Source organism: Dasypus novemcinctus, chromosome 21 (assembly GCF_030445035.2).
Source record: "Dasypus novemcinctus isolate mDasNov1 chromosome 21, mDasNov1.1.hap2, whole genome shotgun sequence".
Lineage (NCBI taxonomy): Eukaryota > Metazoa > Chordata > Mammalia > Cingulata > Dasypodidae > Dasypus > Dasypus novemcinctus.
The window spans coordinates 25,505,424-25,527,635 of NC_080693.1; the positions used below are offsets into that span (position 1 = coordinate 25,505,424).

General features: G+C 52.8%; 2 protein-coding genes across 2 annotated transcripts; one reads left to right on the forward strand and one right to left on the reverse strand.

The window, feature by feature from the left end:
- Window positions 1-251: 251 nt before the first annotated feature.
- Window positions 252-6,400, forward strand: YBX2 (Y-box binding protein 2). Its single transcript, XM_071210343.1, is given in 10 exon segments — window positions 252-448; window positions 450-544; window positions 1,119-1,182; window positions 2,635-2,668; window positions 3,517-3,606; window positions 4,370-4,651; window positions 4,800-4,903; window positions 5,180-5,357; window positions 5,833-5,916; window positions 6,191-6,400. Coding segments are annotated over 9 exon segments (1,080 nt in total). The 5' UTR covers window positions 252-266; the 3' UTR covers window positions 5,884-5,916; window positions 6,191-6,400.
- A 408-nt stretch (window positions 6,401-6,808) lies between these two features.
- SLC2A4 (solute carrier family 2 member 4) lies at window positions 6,809-12,781 on the reverse strand. Its single transcript, XM_058283627.2, has 11 exons — window positions 12,459-12,781; window positions 11,068-11,184; window positions 10,813-10,985; window positions 10,596-10,720; window positions 10,367-10,482; window positions 10,078-10,240; window positions 9,771-9,958; window positions 9,510-9,614; window positions 9,249-9,350; window positions 8,533-8,736; window positions 6,809-7,978 (listed from the first exon to the last, which is right to left on the reverse strand). The coding sequence occupies exons 1-11, from the start codon at window positions 12,489-12,491 to the stop codon at window positions 7,775-7,777; spliced, it is 1,530 nt and encodes a 509-aa protein (XP_058139610.1). The 5' UTR covers window positions 12,492-12,781; the 3' UTR covers window positions 6,809-7,774.
- Window positions 12,782-22,212: the final 9,431 nt, after the last annotated feature.

Here is a 22,212-nt window from a genome sequence, read left to right on the forward strand (position 1 = left end):
TGGGGTGCGAAGTCCAGGAGGTGGGGCCGGCTTGCCGGCGGGGGCACTGCTCGGCTGGGATTGGCCTGTGGCCGGGAGGCGGGGCCTGCACGCGCGGCGGCGGCGGGCTACGATTGGCCCCCACTCAGCGCCCGGTGCCGGTGTGCGGGCGCGGCTCGCGGCGCGAGGACCGAGCCCCGTGGCGGGTTCGCGAGCCGGGGGGAGGGGCCGGGGCGGTGGCGGTGGCGGTGGCGGCGGCGGCGGGGGCCGGTACTGGGCCCGGCGGGATGAGCGAGGCGGAGGCGGCAGCGGTGGCGACAGCGGCCCCCGCGGCGACGGTGCCCGCGACGGCGGCAGGGGTGGTAGCGGTGGTGGTACCGGTACCTGCAGGGGAGCCGCAGAAAGCAGGCGGCGGGGCGGGCGGCGGCGGGGGCGGAACCGCCTCGGGCCCCGCTGCTGGGACCCCCCTCGGCGCCGGGCCCCCGCAACCCTGGCAACCCGGCAACGGCGGCCTCGGGGACCCCCGCGCCTCCGGTCCGGAGTCAGGCGGACAAGCCGGTGCTGGGTGAGGGGGAGGCGCGCGCCAGGGCGGCTCTGGGGGGCCGGGCGGGCTGCGGGAGGGCCCGTGTGGAGTCCAGCGGGGTCTGGAGGCCCAAAGGACTGGCCGGACCGGGGGCAGCGGACTACAGAGTGGTACTGGTGGGAAATCCGGCCGTGTCTTCTTTGAGAGGGGCGGGGCCGGCAGGTCCAGCGAGGGCCACGCCCCCGGGGCTAGTACTGGGTAAATCGCTGAGCCCGGAAGCAGGTGCAGGGGGGGCGGGGGACGGGACACGACACACACTTAGATTGCGAGGGCTGGGACTTGGTGGACCAGGTGAGTATAGAGTGGTACATGAAGGGCCTGGGTTTGTAGGATGTGGGTAGCAGGCCTTAGAGTTGGAAGGGTTTTGAAAGCCTGAGCCCCCGCCCCCTCTGGGTATTTCCATTTGGCCCTGAAGCTGTTGGGTGAAATCTGGTTGGCTTCGAGTTCAGCTGAATAGGTAATTGGGAGGTAGGCTAGGTTTTGAAGTGTCTCAAAACTGAGGCCAGCTCCACCTCTTCCCTCATCTTACTGTCCCCACTGCATCTCTGCCTGGCAGCAATCCAAGTCCTGGGCACTGTCAAATGGTTCAACGTCCGGAATGGTTACGGATTCATCAACAGGTATCTCAGGAGTTCAGGGAGAGGGTGGAATGGGTGTCTTTCGAACTGGCCTGTGGGACCGAACACCTTCCCAACTTCATCTCCACCCCTGGGAGACATATGATTGCCCTCAGCATTGTCCACCTGACACTGATTGAAAGACTTTAACCACAGCACAAATGTGTGCTTAGTGGCAAGATGAGGCCTCGTTGACCTCTTCAAGGGCAGCAGAGGGTTAAGGATCCAGGAACCTGATAAACCTGGCTCTGACCCTCCCAGCTTCTTTGTCTCACCTTTTGGAATTGCCTCATTATTTTTAGTTTGCCAGGCCTTTGGGGCAGAACGTACCCTCAGGGCAGCTCTGGGGCTTGAATCCTCACTGATTTCCTGTTAAGGGCAGCCAACCACAGCATTCTCACAACTTCTCTCCCTGAAAGAGCTGTTGGCTTCTTTGAATCCCCCACCTGGTGGGATTGAGGCTGGGCTGGGGAGAAAAGGAGCCAGCCCTGCTGGAGGCTTTCCTGCCGTTTGGCAGCTCCACTCCCTCCTAGCTTGAGAGGAGTTTGTAGTGGTGGATTCCAGCTGATCCAGGTCTCCCCCAGTGGGCTCTTCTCCAGCCAGGCACCCTGCCCAGCCCAGCCCTCCAGGGAGGCCCTAACTGTGCCCTCTTAGCAGGCTGACCTTTGTGCAGATCCAAGTGCTTTAAAGACAAAATACTTGTTCTGGGAAGGGTCCCTCTCTAATTCTGGAAACTGAAGACTCCTAGAAGGTTCTGAAGGAAAACCTCTCCATTCCCCACCACCCCACCCCACAACACACACTGAGGTTCTAAGATGAACCGGGATACAGGCAAGGTAGTGATAGAGAACCGGTAAATATTTTCTTCCTCAACCTTGGTTCCTCGGCTGTTGAGGGAAGGTCTCTTCTTGGGTTCACCTTCAGGCTGAGTGTGAGAACAAGGTTTTTGTGGCTGCTTGGAACATGTTCCTGGCTCCTTGTCCCCATCTCAGACTTATTCTAGCCCCTGTCTCTTTTCAGCCGCCTCCTTGAGTGTAGAAGGAAGAAGACAGTGGAATTTTCCAACCACAGTGGGAACTGGGAGGAGGGGGTATTAGCCAGGGACAGTTAACACCCAGCACTACAAGGTTCTAAGGTGCCCCTGGGGTAGAGGGTGGAGTCCTCAGTAGGAAAAGGACTGCCCAGCTTCTTCAAGGTGCCTTTGCCTTCTCCCTCCGCCCTTTCTTCATCAGGTCTAGGTTTTCACTGAGGTTTTAGATAGACTTCTCTGTGTACCAGCTCCTGGGGCCTTGCTGGCTCCTGCCTTTCCCTCCCCGGGCTCTGTCTATCCCCAAGTGGTTGTGGAATGCTGGAGAGGATGGGCCTGCTGGTCTTAGGAATGGGCAGCCAGGAGCCTCCAGTGGAGGTAAGCCCCTTATCAAGGCCAGCCCGTTAACTACCCGTCGTGTTCTGCAGGAATGACACCAAGGAGGATGTCTTTGTTCACCAGGTAAGAGCTAGGCTGCCTTTCGAGCAGAGGAATGACCCTCTCTTCAAAGGTTTTTGCCACAAGCCTTAGCAGCTTCATCTTGTTTCTCCAGCTTTTATGTCACCACTGCATGCCCACCAGGAAATAGTTCCCCTCCCTGACTGACTCTGGCACCCGTACTGGCCACCATTAGCCGCACTTGTGTTGTGCTACTGCTGGTCTCTAAGAAATGTATATGTGGCCCTCGGGGCCTGGCATGCTCATTACACGCTGGGACCTGGTAACATGACAGGAATGAACCACTGGTAGTTTTCTGAGGGAAAGGACACAAGCTGGAGACACTTGGGTGCAGTGGTTCTCAAAATGTGGTCCCCTCACCGGCGGGATCAGCATCACCTGACATCCAAATTCTCAGGCCCCATCCCCAGACCTCCTGAGTCAAACTTGGGAATGGGGCCCCGCAGTCTGTTTTAACGAGCTCTCCAGGTGATTCTGATGCACCACACAGTTTGAGAACCACTGCTTTGGTGGAGAGTGCGCTCAGTGGGATTGAGGTAAGAAGGACGCTTTACCCACTTGCAACTTAAGGTTGTCTCTGTTTGAGTTTGCTTTTGAGTTCACACAGCTTGCCTCCCTTTTTGAAGTCCCTAAGGGAAAAGGGGGGAGGGACTGTGTCATGAGGACAGTGGAAACTGCACTGTCATTCCCAAAGCCCCTAGTTCATGGCTTTTCCCCAATTAAATTTTGATCGCCTCCCTCCAGCCCCAACCCCCAAGTAAACTATTGAATGAAATTGGGTGGTGGATCCAAAAGGGGTGAAACTGCTGGCCTGCTGCCCTCACTTTTCTCCTGGCCTTTCCCCCAACCAGACAGCTATTAAAAGAAACAACCCCAGGAAATTTCTGCGCAGCGTTGGAGATGGGGAGACTGTGGAGTTTGATGTCGTGGAAGGAGAGAAGGTTTGGGGGCGTCTGTGGGGGATAGATTCTGCCAGGCTTTGGCCCTCCTGGGGCCAGCTTTTCCTCTGGCCTTTAGCCTTGTAGCCCAGGCCCGTGGGAATGCGACTGCATTCTGACCCAAGTGTCATCTTCCTTAGCACTAAAGTTGCTCTAAGTGAAGTCCTAAAGAATGTCATCATTACTATCTGGGTTTTTCCTCTGTGGCTCACCAAGCACTTCCATGGCTGTTCTTCCTACAGGGCCCTGTCCCCGGGTGCTCGGCAATGAGAAGTGGACAGTGGGACTCATGTGCTGCTGCCAGACCTTTCGCCCCACCCCTACCCCCAGCCTTAAACTCAAGGAGGCCTGGTAGCAGCTATTTCAAAAGGACAGGTTGCAGATGTTACCTCTTCCCAGAAGAGTGCAAACACACTTCATTGCCCCCTTGGCAAGGGTAGAAAGAAGTATAGTTAGAAGAGTTAAAGCAAGGCTTCTTAACCTTTTTGTTCCACGGATTCCTTTGCCATGGTGAAAACCACGGACCCCTTACTAAGTTGATACTATACTGTGTATTAATAAATATATCACATCCACACTAATACGTCCCCACAAGAATAATGTTTTTTTTGAATTTCAATTCACGCTCACAGGCCTCTTAGATCCCCTAAGTGAAAGGAAAGCTGAAGAGAGTTTAGGTGGAGGAAGGGGAAGTTTCAAGCAGGTTTGTGAATGGGCATTTGGAGTTGGAGCAAGTTCTAACTCTTCCTCTCTACCTCCTCACCAGGGTGCAGAAGCTGCTAATGTCACTGGGCCTGGGGGGGTACCAGTGAAGGGCAGCCGCTATGCTCCCAATCGACGTAGGTTTCGCCGATTCATCCCCCGGCCTCGCCCAGCTGCCCCACCGCCCATGGTGGCAGAGGCTCCCGCGGGTGGGACAGAACCAGGCAGCGAAGGAGAGCGGGCCGAGGACTCTGGGCAGCGGCCCAGACGACGGCGCCCACCACCCTTCTTCTACCGACGGCGATTTGTGCGAGGCCCTCGGCCCCCCAATCAGCAGCCTATAGAGGTGAGGGAAACGGGAATACAATTACCCGAGCCCTGGAAAAGGTGTTGGTGAGGAGGGAGACCAGGGAGTCTCCCAAAGGCGGGGGAGGGCTGTGGATGGTCCTGGCCGCTGGTCTTCCCGTGGCTCACCCAAGCTCTGATGTTCTCAGGGCACCGAAGGGGTAGAACCCAAAGAGACAGCCCCACTGGAGGGGGACCCACAGCAGGGTGATGAGCGGGTCCCCCCACCCAGGTTCCGGCCCAGGTACCGAAGGTAAGACTCCCTTGTGGCTCTCCCCCCTTCCACCCTGCAGGGGGATGGTGGGACAGCAGGGAAGGGGTGCCAGCGGGAAGGGGGTTTTAAGGACTCGGAAAAGCCTGAAGCTGGTGGTGAGGAGGGCTGGGTAGCTGAGAGATTCCTGCTTAGGTGTTCAGGGAGACGCAGGCACTGGAGGGACGGATGGGGAAGGCAGGCTGGTCCATCTCTGCTGGAGGGAAGCAGTCTAGCTTGGTCTCCCTGGTAACTTCAGGTTCTGAATTCTCTCCCCAGGCCTTTCCGCCCCAGGCCACCCCAGCAGCCTACCACAGAAGGTGGGGACGGTGAGACCAAGCCTAGCCAAGGCCCCACTGACGGCTCCCGGCCTGAGCCCCAGCGTCCACGAAACCGCCCCTACTTCCAGCGGCGACGGCAACAGCCCCCTGGCCCCCGGCAGCCCACAGCCCCTGAGGTGAGAACTCGGGATAACCCTCTGTGGAGTGGGGTGAAAGAAAAGGCTGGGGCCAATGTCCCCCCTCTTCTCTCCATCCTTTGCTTTTCCTTCCCTTCTTCCTCTGCCCCCCTTGCTCCTTCCCTCTCCTGGCTCATCCCCCACCCCCTCACCCACACACTCTTCCATGTAGACGGATACCAAAGAGCCAGGGCTGTTGGGCCCACTCCTGGTAGGCACCCCACTCAGCAGGAAGCCCCAGCAGAGGCAATCGAGCCCCAGGCACCCCCTGCAGACCCCTCCTCATGTCACTCCTTGCAAACCCCCTCTCAGCTTCACTTGGGGCCACAGCACCAGCGTGCAGATGGGGATTAGGGGAATTGGTTGGGGAAGGAATGGGAAAGGGCTATGAAAATGGGAAGAGAGAAGATGGGAGAAGGTTAGGGGTGGGGGCACTAAAGAACAGGGGTCTCAGTTGGCCACCCCTGTTCCTCAGACTTCAGCCCCCATCAACAGTGGGGAACCCCCAACCACCATACTGGAGTGATTCCAACTCAAAGGACACCAGAGCTGCCATCTGGTGAGTGGCTACTCCTGGGCAGGCCAAGGCAGGTGGCCCAGAGGCAGGGGTCTGGGTCCTGATAAATTTTCTTGATTTGTCCATTTCTTTTTCTCTCTCAGGTATCTGCCAGTTTTTCCACCTAACTTGTACCCTACCCATCATCCCCTCCTCCCTTTCCCATAATTCATGACATCAAAACAGCAGCTTTTCCCCTTTTCCTTGAGCCTCAGGAGGGCAAAAGCAACAGCCTTTTGGTTTTTCTTTTTTTTTTCCCCCTCTCTCCCTTACCAAGGGTTGAAGGAAGAAATCCATCCTTATTGTTCAGAGGCGCCAACTCCCACCCCTAAATCAGGCTGAGAAGGAACCAGCCCACACTTACCTCCTTCTGGTTGTTTTCCTTTCCCACCCCAGTTTATTTTTTGTTTTCCTTCTACCCTAACTCTGAAGCCATTTTATGAACTGTCATGTGCCACCTGAGCCTCCAGTAAAAACAAAAACAGGCTTTCCTGTTGTCTTGGTCTCTGCCTCACTTCTGTTCAGAGAACTGCTGGTAACTCGCTAAGGTGGGAAGGAGGGGGGTGTGGGGCAGTGGGCAGGGCTGGGCTGGAGTCCTTGCTCGAATGTTTCTAGCCGTGCAGTCGTGGACTAGTGCCAGAGCGTCACTTTCCCTTCTGCAACGTGGGGGTAATACCTACCGTGCAGACTGAGTGTCTGTAAAGTGCCAAGAGCAGTGCCTGGCACTTGCAGCTACTATTTATTGAGTATTTCTGCCTATTAATAAAAGCAATGGATAGAACTGGCAGTGGGGGCATGAGTGGCAGCAGCCAGGGGCTTCATAGACCTGGCACTAAGGCAGGACTGAGGGGGAGCTATGGTTTCTCTCAGCCCATTGAGTGCCTCCACGACAGGATGCTCGTCCTCACACAGTGACTTTATATATATATATATATACACACATGTAATAACACATATACACATGTAATAACACAACCTTTGCTTTCTTCCCTCTACTCCTTTTTTCCAAACATATACAAAAATATCCTAAGGCTTCTCCCAGCTCAGTGTTTACAGGCAGCTTTTCACATCCCCTCTGCCCCTTGGTTGGTCAAAAGCCTGTGGGTACAGCACCCTTCCAGGGTGGGAGGGGAGGAAAGAGCTGGAGTCCCCACTTGGCAGCCTTGGTAAGCAGCCTGGGTGGGGCCTAGAGCCCTGAGGCTAGGGACAGGAGCCTGCTGTCCCTTCCTCTGGCCACACATGGCTGCACTCGTGTTCCCTCTCACCCTGGAAGGCTGACTGAGAGACCTGAGCCCACAGTCAGCCAGGTGAGATTAGACCCTGAGAGGGTGCAGCCTCTGCCCTGGAGGGCCAAGACTAAGAGCCCTCTTCACCCATAGTCTATGACAGGAAATCAGAGAAAGTGCCAGATGGTGAGAGGAGTACAAGGGGGCAGGAAACTTGATTTCCCTTCTCCCATCATGCCCTCTGCTTCAGTTTGCCCCCACCAAGAAAGTCAGTCCCAGATCCTCCCCTCCCTCCAGTCCCCCTTCTCTAAGCAGGGGATGAAAGTGCTCTGGAGCTGACACTGGGTGGGGTGGGAGAAAGGGATGGGCTGTGGAGGGGGTGGGGGAGGGGAGGGGAGAAGGACCCACCCTGCTGGCCACGGCCTAAGCACACCACGTCAATATCCAAGAGAGCCACACGAAGGGGGTGAGGGGTGCTCAGACCACCCTCCCCTCCAGCTTCCCAATCCCACCAAGCTGGAGGGCTTTTCTCCACCCTGGAAATAATGGGGAAGAGGAGGGTTTAAGTGCTGCAGAGGAAAGGAGGGGGTCTCTGTGAGGCTAGAGAGGGCTGGCTCTCCGCCTGGCCTTGGCCCTCAGTCGTTCTCGTCGGGCCCTAAGTATTCCAGTTCCGTGCTGGGTTTCACCTCCTGCTCTAAAAGAGAGGGTATCCGGCGGAAGGCGGCTGAGATCTGGTCAAATGTCCGGCCTCTGGTTTCGGGCACTTTTAAGAAGGTGAAGATGAAGAAGCCAAGCAGGAGGACCGCAAATAGAAGGAAGACGTAGGGACCCATAGCCTCCTGGGACAGATGGAGAAAGAAGTGTTGACAGAGTGGGGTGGGGAGGGTGGGGGTGGGGCAGGGGTGGCCTCAAGCAAGTTAGGAACTAATGACCTTGGGGTACTGGAGAAAAGCAGGTGGCTGCTGGGTGGGGCAGTGGGCAGGACCAGGAATGAGAACTTGGGGAAAAAAGGAGGAGCCCCTGAAACCCACTCTCCCTTAGTGTGTTGTCCTCTTTCCTGTCCTGAGTCACTGTGCGCAGAGTGGACTCCCAGCCAGCCATGGTAGTAATGAACAGGCTGATGGTCTTAGCCCTGGCCTCAGTAAGTTACACCACACCAAGGCTTTGAGTCGCCCCTGCTGCGAGCTGATCTAGTACAGCTGCATCCTTCCCAAGGATTCTGCTGGAGCCGGTGGTCTCCAGGCCCCAGGTGGTCCACCAAAGGGAGCCACAGGCCAATAGTCTGTGGGCGGGGGTAGGTGGGTGGGTGTCCCCATCTAGAAAGTAAGTTACCTAGCTGTGAGCTGCCCCTCCAGCCTAGGGTATAGGAGGTTGCGGCAGGGACAGGACCTACCGCAACATACTGGAAACCCATGCCAATGATGAAGTTGCAGGTCCAGTTGGAGAAAGTGGCCACGGCCATGGCTGCCGGGCGGGGCCCCTGGCTGAAGAGCTCGGCCACGATGAACCAGGGGATGGGGCCAGGGCCAATCTCAAAGAAAGCCACAAAGCCGAAGATGGCCACGATGGAGACATAGCTCATGGCTGGAACCCGCTCCTGGGGGCCAGGCAGGGAGGGTGCAGAAGTCAGGTCAGGTGATCCTGGGTCTTCCTTAGCCCCCAGCCCCAAGGGGAAGTGAAAGTTCCCCCTCCCAGCAGCCCTTTTTTAGAACAGGCCCTTGAGCCTTTCTGAACACTGGTGTCCCTGAGCGGACTCAGGGCAGGGGGAAACTCAGCTCTGACGGTGGTCACTCCTCCCTTGGCTCCAAATCTGGGTCCTTAGGAACTATTTGCTCCTGAGGCAGGACAGGGGTTCTCCTCCTGTTTGCAGAGCTATAGCTTCCTTCCTGAGCAGGCCCGGTGCAGCTGGGTCCCTTGGGAGTAGAGCCCACTGTGCCAGCAAATCTGGAGTGACGCCCCCAGGGTCCCGGCACACTGGCTGGCCCCGGCCTGAAGGGCATTATGTGGAGGAACGGCCCTGGCCTCTTCACAGGGCTGCTGGCCACCAGGCCTCCTGGGGCCGCTCCCATGGGGTGGGCTGCTGGTCCCTTCCCCACCCCCAGGCCTCACCAGCAGAAGCAGAGCCACAGTCATCAAGATGGCGCAGCCACACATTCCTGCCAGGCCCAGGAGGTGGAGTGTCCGGCGCCCGGCCCGCTCCACCAAGAACACCTGTGGAGAGAGGCAGGGCTTGGCAGGGCATCCTGAAGGACACAGGAAGTAGGAGGGATTGGGTGAGCAGGGGTGGGGAACCAAGAAGCAGTCCACTGGGACCCCTGGGGGATTTGAAGCCGTGGGGGAGGGGGTGGCATTCGTGAGGCAAGCAGTTACCGAGACCAAGGTGAAAACCGTGTTGACCACACCAGCTCCTATGGTGGCATAGACCGGCTGCCCCACCCCTGCTGCCTCGAAGATGCTGGTCGAATAATAGAAAACCTGGGGAGGAAGAAGAAAAGGAGGAAGGCAGGGATGTCCTCCCCTGTAGCCAAACCAAGCCGAACCAACCCCGAGCTTCAAAGCTGGCTCCGGGCTCTCTCGCCTCCCCGTGGGCTTGCACCTGGCCCGGGCCCTGTCTGGGGCCTCCATACGTACGGCGTTGATGCCTGAGAGCTGCTGGCTCAGCTGCAGCACAACTGCAATGACCAGGGGCTGCCGGTGGGTGTGGCTGCCCAGGAGCTGGAGCAGGGACAGTGGCCGCTCCCGCTCCAGCTTCCGCTTCTCCTCCTTCAGTTCAGCCAGCGCTCCAGACACATCGGCCCAGCCCGTCAGGCACTTCAGACCTGGGGGTGGGGAGGGTCAGGCCTGAGGGGGGTGAGGGACATGGGAGGACAGTTGCGAGGGGTGCAGGGTGGAGGCCTGGCCCTGGGCTGGAATTCTGGGGGAACAGGGGAGCACTCACTCTTTCGGGCAGGCCCCTCCAGGTTCCGGATGATGTAGAGGTAGCGTGGGCTCTCTGGGCAGAAGGGCAGCAGGATCATCTGCAGGATGGCTGGCAGCACGGTGAGGCCCAGGAGCAGCGGCCACCGGGTGGCAGTGCCCAGTATGGACTCCAAGCCCAGCACCTGGGGAAGAAGGGTGGAAGGAGGCAGCCCCCCAGTCCTCCAGCCTTAGCTAGGGGCTCCACCCTGCTCCCCGGAGCCCCGCCCCAGCCCCCTGCCCCAACCCCCCAGGAGGCCAGACCCGGGCACCTGGGCAATCAGAATGCCGATGACGATGGCCAGCTGGTTGAGCGTCCCCAAGGCACCCCGCAGGTGAGTAGGGGCAATCTCCCCCACGTACATGGGCACCAGCCCTGACGTCAGCCCTGGGCAAGAGGGAAGAGGGAAGGGCTGAGAGCAGCTCCCCGCTCCCACCCTGAAGCCCAGGGGAGGTGAAGGGGAGCAGGGCACGGGGTAGGGCCGTGGGGCCTGTGGGTACCTGAGTACGCGCCAATGAGGAACCGCCCGAGAATGAGCATCTCGTAGGAGGAGGCGGCCTTGGCCAGGCCCATGAAGGCACCCCCCAGCACAGCCAGGGAATTGTTGACCAGCATGGCCCTCTTCCTGGCAGGCAGACGGAGAGGAGTCAGGAGGGTTAGGGCACGTGGGCAGGGCCTCCCATCCTGTCCCCCCTCCCCTGCCCTCCGACCCCATACCTTCCCAGCCACTGAGAGACGATGCCAATGAGGAAGGAGGAGACCATGCCGCCCACGGAGAAGATGGCCACAGAGAGAGCCCAGAGGGTGGTGAGGGTGCCTGGCGGGATGGAGCGGGGCCCCTCGGGCCCCTGCCTCGCCAACCACGTCTCATTGTAGCTCTGTTCAATCACCTGGGGTGAGTCGTAGGCGTGACTCCCTGCAGACCCTGCCCTCCTTGTGTGAGCACCCCCACCCTGCCTGCAGGTCCCTCACCTTCTGCGGGGCATTGATGACCCCAATGTTGTAGCCAAACTGCAGGGAGCCAAGGACAGCAGAGAAGACGGCAAGGACCAGGGTCCCAGTCACTCGCTGCTGGGGGGGCTCCCCATCCTGGGCAGAAGCAGGGAGGCAGCATGTCACATGGATTCACTGGCCCTTGCCTTTTCCCTCCGGGGGCCTGGGCCCAGCCAGAGGCTCAAGACGCTGGGCTCCATCCAACACGCTGGGTGAGGGAAACTGGACCATATTAGGAATCGCACAAAGACCTCATCTAAACAGGGGCAGACAGAAGCCAAGCATGACCAGGGCATGGAGGAGAAATGGGATGTCTGAGTGGAGGAGGCAGAGAAATGTCTGAGGTGGTTTCAAAATGCCTCCGTGACCTTGGGACAGGCTTGATCTTAAGAGACCCAAGTTCAGATTTCTGTGACCTTGGGCAAGCCATTTCCCCATTCTGAACCTAGGTTTCCTCCTCTGTGAGACGGGGATGATGTGGCCTGCCTAGCCTACCTGTCAGTGAAAATCAAAATCAAGTGCAAACGGTATCCTTGACAGTGCTGGCTTTCCGAACTGCCAAGTGAATTATCAGCATCAGCCTCCCCGGGGGGGGGGGGCTCTCCCAGCCTGCTCCAGGAGGCCCTCACCAGGCCCACCAAGGGCAACTCCAAAAAGGACATGGCGGTCACTCCTCCCACCCTATGGCTCTCCTGGGTGGCGTCCTCCGTCTCCGCCCTGGCTTTCTTCCCCCCACCCCCCAAGCTACAATGTGTGTGCGTGTCGGGGGGTGTGCCAGAGTTTTGCAGAGGCCAGCCATGCCCAGGGGAGGGGGGCGGGAAAGTGGTGTGAGGGGCGGTGGCAGCCGCTTGCTGGCGGTACAGACTGTCTCCAAGCGGAAACCTGAGCTGGGGGGTGGGGGGGGCCCCGACACTCCCCTCAGCCCATCCACCAACCATGGGGCCAAAGGAAAGTTCAGTGTCCTGGAGGGCGGCCAGGAGTGGGGGTGGGGGCCCACGGAAAGCCTCCAGTCCTCGAAAAACTGCCCGCCAGTAGGGACAGATGGACAGCTCCTGGAGGGCAAGACCCGCCTGGGTCTGCTTTCCCACGCTGCCTCGAGGGCAGAGTGTCACCGGTCCTGGCGCAACGCACGCGTACTAGGGGAAGGGGCGAACGCTGCGCTCCTTAAATCCCCCGCGCCCGGGAACGGACCCCCAGACCCACTCCCCTTCTCAGCGGGATTGGAATCCGACGGCCACGGGTAGTTCAGACCAGGTTTAATTACGCCTGCGCCTGCGCAAGGACCGCCCCCTAGCTGACCCCGACCGCGACCCCAGCCCGGGAAAAGCGGGGCCGGCGCCCCGGCCACGTCCCCGCGTGCCGACCCCTACCTCGGAGCCGATCTGTTGGAAGCCCGACGGCATCTTGTCTTAGGAGCTGGCAGCCCAGGGTCTGCTGTAGACGAGTGCCAGAAGACAGCGGGTCTGTGGTCCCAGCCTAGCTGACAGAGGTCGGGGGTCCCGGGGGTCCCGGAGCGATCTGCGGAGGGCGGACCTGGAGGGACCCACAGCCTCAAGCCTGGGAGCCAGAGAGCAGCGGGGCTCCCGGGATCTATCTGGCTGAGCCTGGGTCTCGGAACAGACCGAGAAGCCCCAGCCGCCTCACCCGGGTCCCCCCCACCCCGACTTCACCACCTCCGTAGGCCACGCCCTTCACAACGCCCATTGGCCCGGAGCCCGCACTCCCCAGAAGGCCACGCCCCCCAAGCCTGGGCTTGGAGTCTGGCACGAGGTGGCGGGGTCGAGTCCCCGGCAGCGTGGCGGCCGAGACACGCCCCTGCGGTTCTCGCCCGCCCAGTACAGGAAGGCCCCGCCCACCCCACCGGCAATTGGCTACCGCTCCCGAGGCCCCGCCTGCTGGGGTGTAAAGGCTCCGCCCATCGGCCGGTGTTCGGAGTCGAAGAAAAGCCACTTAGAGTCGGTCGCCGCGGGTTGGGACCTTGGGGTCCGGGAGGAGGGGACGGGTCAGGTTTACTTGCTGGGGGGGAACCCGGGCCGCACGAGACAGAGCACGCGGGCCAGCGCGCGGGGTGGGAGCAGAGCAATGGCCCCAAGTAACCCGGAGCGGCTATTTTTAGCTCCCACGTTGTGAGCCGCCAAATGTCAGGTCCCGGGTGTCCCCGCCAGTCCCGGGCTGGGGCGGGTAGGGAGATGGAGACTTAAAGGGTCCGCGACTCGCTTCTCACGAGGGGGTGGCCCTGGGGGCCAAAAAATTCCTTTCCTAGCGGGTGCCCCTGCCGGATTCGGGTTGAGAGGTCCTGTCTTAACAGGCATCCCTGCTCCGGGCACTGCCTATCCCACCCCTCCCTCCATCCATTCCCCCCCCCCCCTCCACGAAGGTTCTTGGGGAGGCTCGAGAGACAGGTGGCCGCGCGGATCAACCACCAGCCCTGAGGTCCCTGAGGCGCCACGCATGTGCTGACAGCGTGGATGACTTGGACGCGCTCTCTGGAGGTCCTTCCCGTCTTGGATCCCTACCCTTATCCTGCCCAGTAGAAGAGGGAGGGAAGCGCGACACCCAGGGTGCGGAGGCTCGCGCTCAGAAAACGCGCCCTGGAAGCGCGGGGCGCTGGTGCCACCTGGAGGGAGAGCGAGGACCTGCAGCGGAGCGGGCCGAGGTGGTCTCTGGTCCCGGGTTCCTCGCTACCCACCCTCGCTAAGGCTTCAGTCACACCAACCCAGGCCTCTCTCTGGCGCTCTGGATCTGGGTGTCAGACTACCTGCCGGATGGGCGCCGGCATGATCAACATGTCGAAACCCGCTCCCTTTCCTAACTTCCTCCTCCCAGTGAATAGTCCCATGAGCCACCCAGTCACCCCTTCAGCATCCTGGAAGTCAGCTTTGACTCCCCCTCTCCTGCACCCCAGTTTATCCAGTTAGATGCCAACAAGGGCATTTTTTACCTCCTAAACTCTCACATATGCCTGACCTTCTCCACCCGTCCTGTCACCTCCTCCAGTCCAGGCCTACCTCACTCTGACTGATTTTTCTGCTCCTCCTTTTCCCTGACAGGGAAGGTAGGCTACCAAAAGAAGAAAAAAAGTCCCACCCAACACTCCCCTGTTTAAAACGTCACTGACTGGACTCTCTGTTGCCCCCACTGTGAAGTCTGAACCCCTCTTTAGAGTGACCAAAACCTGCCTGTCCTCTCGCCCTCTGCCTCACCCATCTCTCCTTCCATCCACTGGCCTCCTGTCTTAGCCAACACTTAACTCCTCCTCGTACCCAACGCTGTGTGCTCTTTAACCCCAGGGTGCCTGGGCCCTACTAACCCCACAGTCTGGGGGTGCTAGAGAACTCCTATTCATTCTTCAAAAAGAGCTCCCTGGCTCCGTGATGCTTTCCTTAGGTCCTCATCTCTTCTCTCTGGGCTTCAACCTCCAGAGCAGAAGGTCATCTTGTTTACCTCTACCCCAGCACCCAGTCTAGGGGTGGGCACGCAGTGTTTGTTGAATAACAAAAAATAAGGGTTTGCTACTTATGCCTGAGGGTGCAGATTGGAAGGCAAGGAGAGGGAGCCATTCAGCTGATGTTCTGTGGACTTGCCTAAAGGAATGTAGACAAAGAATGAAGATATGAGTTTTAGGAAAGAACCGATCGTTTATGAACAGAAAAGAGAAGTGACTGGTGGAAGCAGAGAGGGAAGGAAGGTAAAAGGAGAAGCAGGGACGCTGAAGCCCTGGAAGCCAGGGCGGTTTGGTGGCTTCCAAGTGAAGGGACTGATCTATGGAGTCAAAGACAAAGAGAACCCAAAGGCTGGTGTTTTCATACCACAAAGGGAAGAGGGCAGAAGAGGGGAAAGAGCAGAGAGAGGTACTGAGAGAAAAATGAGAGTAGGGGGGAAACCTGGGTTGGGGCAGTAGAAAGCCAGTGCAGTCGTTGGAATTCAGGGCTGGGGTTTGGTGCCCTGGGGTCACTCAGGGGCAGGGCACATTCCTCTAGTTCAGATGCTTTGTTTCTGATGCTTCTAGGGGGGTTGAACCCCAGGAAAGTGGAATGAAAGAGAAAGCATGAAGGGTAGATATAGGAGACAGGGAAATTTAAAGAGTGTGGAGAAAGCAATGAGGAAGTAGAAAAGGACACACAGAAATGAGGAAAGAGATGGGAGGGGAAAAGGAAAAATGGCAGGTGGGCTATGAGGCTGATTGATAGGGGACTGAATAGGAAAGAGAAAGATCAATAGAAGTGGGAGCTTGACAGTGGAGCTATCATATGCATGTGCATGTGATCCTTGGCCCATTTGATGTCAGGACTGATTGCAGCCCTTCCTAAACTCTGCCCTGTATCATGGGAGCTGAACCCTGCAGGCTTTTAATTCCCAAACTCCTGTGTCCTCTGTCTTCTGCCCATGGCAGGCTAAGAGCTTGGAAGGCAGGAGAAAGGCGGAATGTTTCTGCTCCCTCACTCTCTGCCTCCAGCTCCTGCTCCACAGGGTCTCAATGCGTCCAGCTTCTGAGGAGAGCTCCAGCAACACTGTCTCCTCCCTTTGTCCCTTCACTGTATTTTTAAAATATGTTTGGGTCTTGGGTGCAGAGGATTGCACTAATGACACAGTTCTTGGTGCATTATCATCACTGATCTCTGCAAGGCTCCTCTCTCATTTTCTTTTTAAAACCATGCTCTTTTATTATTAATTTCTCCACTTAAAACCATGCTCTTTTATCTCCACACCCATTTCTCAATTGTCTTCCCTCAATAGGCAAGCATTCCAATGGACTTAATGCTCATTTTTTTAAACTTGTGTTCTTGAAAAATGCAAATTGTTTTGTGTGCCAATGTTTTTAATTCATGTAAATAGCTTCTTGTTATAGACCTCACTCTGATCTTACTTATTTTCAGTAAACACTATGTTTTTACAATATACCCATGTTGTATGATTATCGATTATATTGCTGCATAATACCCCATGGTATCAGTCCAGTCCATTGCATATATATATAAAACTTTGGGAGCTCTATCAATGTGTTTTATGGCTATATCTATATTTATATCTCTGGAGCACAACTGCTGAGTCATAGGGTGTGCTTTTACCTAATTTGAATCAGTACAGAGAGATTGCTCTTTAGAATGGCTGTCCCAGTCTCTACTCCAAGCGGTGCAGGAAGGTTCTGCTACCACCACCTGCTCTCCAGCAGTCAGTCTCCACCCAGAGGCAGCAGAATTAAAGGAGTATGGGTGTGGGCCCCAGTTGCCAGAGTGGAAGCCCTGGCTCTGTTACTTGCTAGCTCTATGCCCTTGGGAAAGTTACCTAAGTTCTTTGTGCCTTATTTACCCCATCTGTAAAAGGAGAAGGGAGATAATAATAGTATCTACTTCTTAGGGTTTTCATGAGGGCAAATAATATAACACTAATATAGTGCTTAGAATGGTTTGGATTGCATAATTCTGTTTTGTTTTAAAAGGTTTTTTTGAGGTATAATTGATACGCAATAAATTGTACATATTTCAAGTTTGATAAGTTTTTTTAAAGATGTATTTTATTTATTTCCCGCCCCCATTGGGCGAGCCACCTCTGCTTCCTATAAGTTTTTTTTCTTTTTTTTTTAATTGATTTTGTAAAAATATTACATTAAAAAAATATGAGGTCCTATAAGTTTTGACATATGTATGCATCCTCACCACAATCCAGATAATGAACATAATTATCATTCCCCAAAATTTCCTGGCTCCCCTTTGTTACCATTCCCTCTAAGCCCCTCCCCACCTATCCTCAAGGGGACCACTCATCTACTTTATGTCATTATAAACTAGCTTGCATTTTCTAGAATTTTTATGTAACTGGAATCATACCCAATGTACTCTGCGTGGCTAGCTTTTTTTTTTTCCTTTAAGGAACCAGGGGGCGGGGATTGGACCTGGGACCTCTTATGTGGGAAGCCAGCGCCCAACCACTGAGCCGCATCAGCTTCTCTAAGTTGTTTTTTTGTTTTGTTTTGTTTTGCTTGTTGTTGTTGTTTTTTCAGGAGGGACACAGGAACTGAACCCGGACCTCCCATGTGGGAAGTGAGTGCTCAACCCCTTGAGCCACGTTGCTCCCCAGCTTCCTTCACGGAGCATAATTATTTTGTGATTCATCTGTGTTGTTGCCTGTATCAAGAGTTCATGTCTTTCTACTGCTGAGTCATATTCCGTTGTATGAATATACCACAGTTTGTCTATCCATTCATCTGCTGATAAACATTTGGGTAGTTTCCAGTTTTTGATTATGGCACATACAGCTGCTAGGAACTGTTGTCTACAAATCTTTGTATGGACACAGCAGAGTCTGAGAGCTCCTGTTCCTCTGTGTTCTCACCAACACTTGAATAGTCAGTCTTTTTAATTTTAGCCGGAATGGACTAAATGAAATTTTTATCAAATAAGTGAGAAATTGTCTGGCTATCCAATTTTTGTCAGTATCACAGGTGAAAAGTGATATCTTACTACAGTCTTCTCTGATTGTTATGACTCGGAGTATCTCTTTAAGCTCTTGTTAGCTTTTTGGCTTTTCTGTTCTGTAAATTCCCTCCTTATATTCTTGGCTTATTTTCTCTCCACTTGTCATCTTTTTCTTGTTGACTGGCAAGAATTTAAAATAAAAATTCTTATCAGATTTGAACAAATGTTGCAAATATCTTCTCCCATCCTATCAACTGCTTATTTATTTTTCCTTGGTTAACTTCATTAAATAGAAATCCTTAATCGTGGTATAATTATAATGACCATTTTTCCCCCTATGAAATGTGATTTTGAAAATTTCTTTATGTCCTTTTGCATCTTTGCACCACACAGATATTCTCCTACAGTTTATTTTGAGTAACTTTTTCACATTTAGGACTTTTTAATCCATCTAGAGTTCATCCTTATTTTGAGTGTTAGGCTCCCCTTCATTTTCTCTTTAGTGACCACATTTACCATATATCATATTCTGACATATATATGTCTGTCTCTGAGCTTGTATTCTGTTCTGTAGTCTGTTTATTGGTTCTTGCACTAATAATATGCTGAAGTTTTTGTTCATTCGTTTTGTTTTTCACAATACTTTGTAGTAAGTTAAATTTCCGAAAGGGTGAGATCCCTCTCATTACTCTTTATTTTCAATGTCGATTTAACCATTTGTGGTCATTTTATTGTTTCATACAAATTTGGGGGTAGATGTAGCTAGATCTTTGAAAAAAAATCAGTTGGATTTTTTATGTAGTATATTGAATTATAGATTGTTCTAGGGACAAATGATATTTTTATGTTCGGTCATCTCATTCAAGAGTATGAACTATTTCTCTGTGTTTTCAGATCTTCTTCTATGTCCTTTATTAGATTTAATTTTTTTTCCCACTGAGGTCTTATAAATACTTGACTAATTTCTAGGTGTTTTATCATTTTTGTTATTGACGCAAACTGAATGCTAGTTTCTAATGACATTTTCTAAATAGTTATTGCTGGAATGAAATACTAGTGTTTTTTGCTTTTTTGGTAGGTTGATCTTATATCCAGCAACCTTGCTCAACACTCTTGCTGGTTCTAATAGTCTTTCCGTACTTCTATTGGTTTTTCTAAGAAGATGATTACATCACTGCAAATAATTGGTTTTATTTTGTCCCTTCCAATCCTTGCACTTATTTATTTTGCTTCCTTGCAGCATCGGTCAAGACCTCCAGGACTTTGTCAAACAAGAATGGTAAGAGTGAACATCTTGTCTTTTTCCCATAAAAGGGATGAGTCTGAAATTTCTTCACTAACTATAAGAAGTTCCTTTCTACTCTTTGTTTGCTAAGAGTTCTTATCATAACTAGGTGTTGAATCTTATCAAATGCTTTTTAAAAATGTCGATTGAATAGCCATATGATTTTCCCTTTAGTCTATTAATGTGGTGAATTACATTGACGAATTTTCTATTCCTGAAGCACTCTTGTATTCCTAAAAGAAATTGTCCTGGGTTTGTGATGTGTTACTCTTTAAATACAGTTTTACAACTGGTAAAGTAATATTTTACCAAGGGTTTTTGTATCTATATTCATAGATGAAATGGGTCTATAGTGTTTTTTCTTAATTATCCTTAACTTAGTTTCAGAGGCAGGATTACTATAGCCTCATAAAATAAGGGGCTCACTTTTTGCACTCCTTTTCAAAATCTCAAATGTTTACTCCAGAACGAACTATAAAAAAGCATCTGGCTCAACCTTCTGTTTCCTAAGCAGGCAAAATATTCCATCCTATTTTATAGGCAGGACAATTGAGGCCCAAAGATAAGAAAGGCCCTGAATGAGGTGGAATTAGAACTCAGAATATTCTGTCTGCTTTGGTCTGGCCAGTATAATAATCAGTAGCCACTTAGTTTTTAAATAATATTGCATAAGTTAAAATAATACAGCAATTTGGCAGCCTCCAATTTGCAAACAGATGGTTTCCCACATCCATTTATTTATCAGTTTTTCAGAACTCAGAGCCCATTTTCTCATAGAAACAAGCAAGTTGGTCAGGTCCTAGACTAGGTTGCTTGCCTCATAACTCCATTGTCCACCCTCCGCATAACGTGGTGTGTATCCCCTAATCTTCCAACCAGCCTTAAGTTGTCAAACTCTTCTACTGTGACCTCTGTACTCAAGGTCTGTTGTCATCCTTACATCCCTAGCCTCTTCTATGAACACTCCTTTCCTTGACCTTACTGAAACCTGGCCATCCCCAAGGATACAGTTCCCTGGCAGCCCATTTTATTGGGGCTTGTTCTTTAGTCTTACTTCACATACCTCAGGGGCCGAAGCTGGGAGTATATGTCCTCCTTCCACCCTAATGCTGCATGTAGACCATTATTCTTTCTTCATCCTTCAAAAGCTACTACTCCTTTGAAGTTTGTGTCTTAAAGTATATCCCCCACTACCTCTACTTGTTGCTAGGATAGTCAAGCATAGCCATTCACTCATATCCATTGATAAGTGTAGCACCTGGCTCATTGTTTTCCTCTTGACACTTATCTTCTCATCATCCTTGTTGTGGACTTCAAAATCCATCAGGGTAATCCATCTAATTGTAATCTTTCAGCTTCTCAGTCTCATCTCCAATGATCCTTTCTTTGCAGCCCATCCTCAGCAGCCTACCCCAGGCTTTGTCCTCTCCAAAAGCAACCCCCTCCAATTTCTCGAATTCAGGCCTCCCACCTCTGATGATCACCTCCTGACCTTCCAGTTCATTTAGTCATATACCTTGACTCCTTCCACCTCAGGTAGACTTCTAGCCATTGACTTGACCTCTTTTTCACGCTTCATTATGTGTTTACTTTTCACGCTTTATGTGTTTACTCCCCTTGTTACCCAATTTATATCCAGGATCTAACACATAATCACCCTCATGCAAATACTTTAAAATCCCTTCTCCCTCTTTTTTAGCAAAACCCCAACCTTGGATAATTCCAAACATCCACCTACTTGCTCCTTGCACTCAACTGCTTACTTGAGTACTACTAGAGAAAAAAATCTACAATGACGCTACCTGGTCCCATTTTAAATGAGTGGTTCTGAATTAGGAGAAATTTTACCCCCTCCCCTCATTTTGGCAATGTCTAGAGACATTTTTGAGTGTCACACTGGGGAGGAGGGCATAGCATCTGATGTATAGAAGCCAGGGACGCTGCTATTAATAAATAACCTACAACGCACAGGAACAAAAGAAATCTTGCTTTCAGTTGGTGACTACAAGTCACAAAGGGGTCACTCAACACAGGACATTTGCACTTGCTCTTCTATAACAAGGTTCCCTCATGGCCAGTTCATTAATAGGCATTTCCTCAGGAAGGTCTCCCTCATGTCCCTCTAGAGTGGACACATCCTCTTCATTTTACCCTGTTTCATTGCCTTCGAAACACTCATGTCATATGTTTAAGATTTCATTGTCTGGCTCCTCCCTCTAGAACATGGGCTACATGGCAGCACTGTCCTTATCTGTTTTGTTCACATTAGCATCTAGCATAATGTCTGGCACTTTACAGGCACTCAGAAGATATCTGTTGAGCAAATGAATTTTAAAAATTGTGTTTATTTTTAATTTACTCATTCATTCATCAAATATTTATGGTTGAAAAAATCCAGACGCATCTCCACTCTCTTGGAACTTATGGTACAGTGGGGAGACTGACACTGAATAAATAACCACACAATGAAGTTTCAAACTACAATAGGAGTGTTGAAAGAAAAGTACAAGGTGGCTGTGAAAGCATTCAGCTGGCAACCTGACTTAGCCTGGAGTGGGGTGGTCAGGCTTCCCGGAATTGATATTGGAGCTGCGAGCCGAAGGGTGGGTCAGTTAGCTGGGCAGAGGAGGGTGGGCGGGGATGGATGGAGGAGCGCACTCAAGCCTAGAGAACAGAGCGTGCAAAGGCAGTTTGGTAGGAAGGAACGTGGCGTGTTTCGGAACAGAGAGACCAGTTTGGCTGGAGCACAGAGAGCTGGGAAGCCATGGTATGACATGAACTTGCCAAGTCCTGTGGAGTGACAGGAGCAAAAGGCTACCATTGAGAGAATTTAAGACTTTTAAACAGCAAGTGACAAGTTCTGAGCTTGTGAAAAAAAGATCACTCTGGAGAACAGACTGGAGGACAAAAGAGAAAGCAGGGAGAATGGTTTCCAGGCAGTTGCCTTGTTCAGGCAAGATGCGGTGTTGGAACAAGGCAAGATGCGGTGGTGGCTTGGCCTGAGGTGGTGGCAGTGAGTTTGGAGAGAAGTTGGATATATTAGGTAATGAAGTGCATGGTGAGCTGGAATACACCTGTTAAAACAACCTCATCATTAATTTAAAAAATACAACAGTAAAATGAATACCAAAGGCTTTATTAATTCTGCATTTTATAGAAAAGCAGAGTCATGAACTTAGCATGTGAGGGCCCTTTAACAGGTTTACTGAATAAATGAAAGGAAGATTTAGGGAAAAAATGTTTGAAAGGGTGGAGCAATGGTGGGAAATGTGAGAGAGCTGTGGTTAAAAATGAAGAGCTGAAAATGAAAAGGGGGAGAGACAGGGAAAGAAAGGTATATAAGAGTCTGAGAGGTGTGAGGAGACTGGAGGAGATGTAGACTGGGAAGAAACTGGACAAGAAGACAGAGGGATGGGGCCAGCA

Coding starts and splice junctions, on each gene's coding strand:
- SLC2A4 (XM_058283627.2), bottom strand. CDS start 12,491: ATGCCGTCGGGCTTCCAACAGATCGGCTCCGAG. Junction 9,959..10,077: donor GGAGGGGCCTGCCCGAAAGA/GTGAGTGCTCCC, acceptor CCCCACCCCCAG/GTCTGAAGTGCCTGACGGGC. Junction 9,351..9,509: donor CGGTTTTCACCTTGGTCTCG/GTAACTGCTTGC, acceptor CTCTCTCCACAG/GTGTTCTTGGTGGAGCGGGC.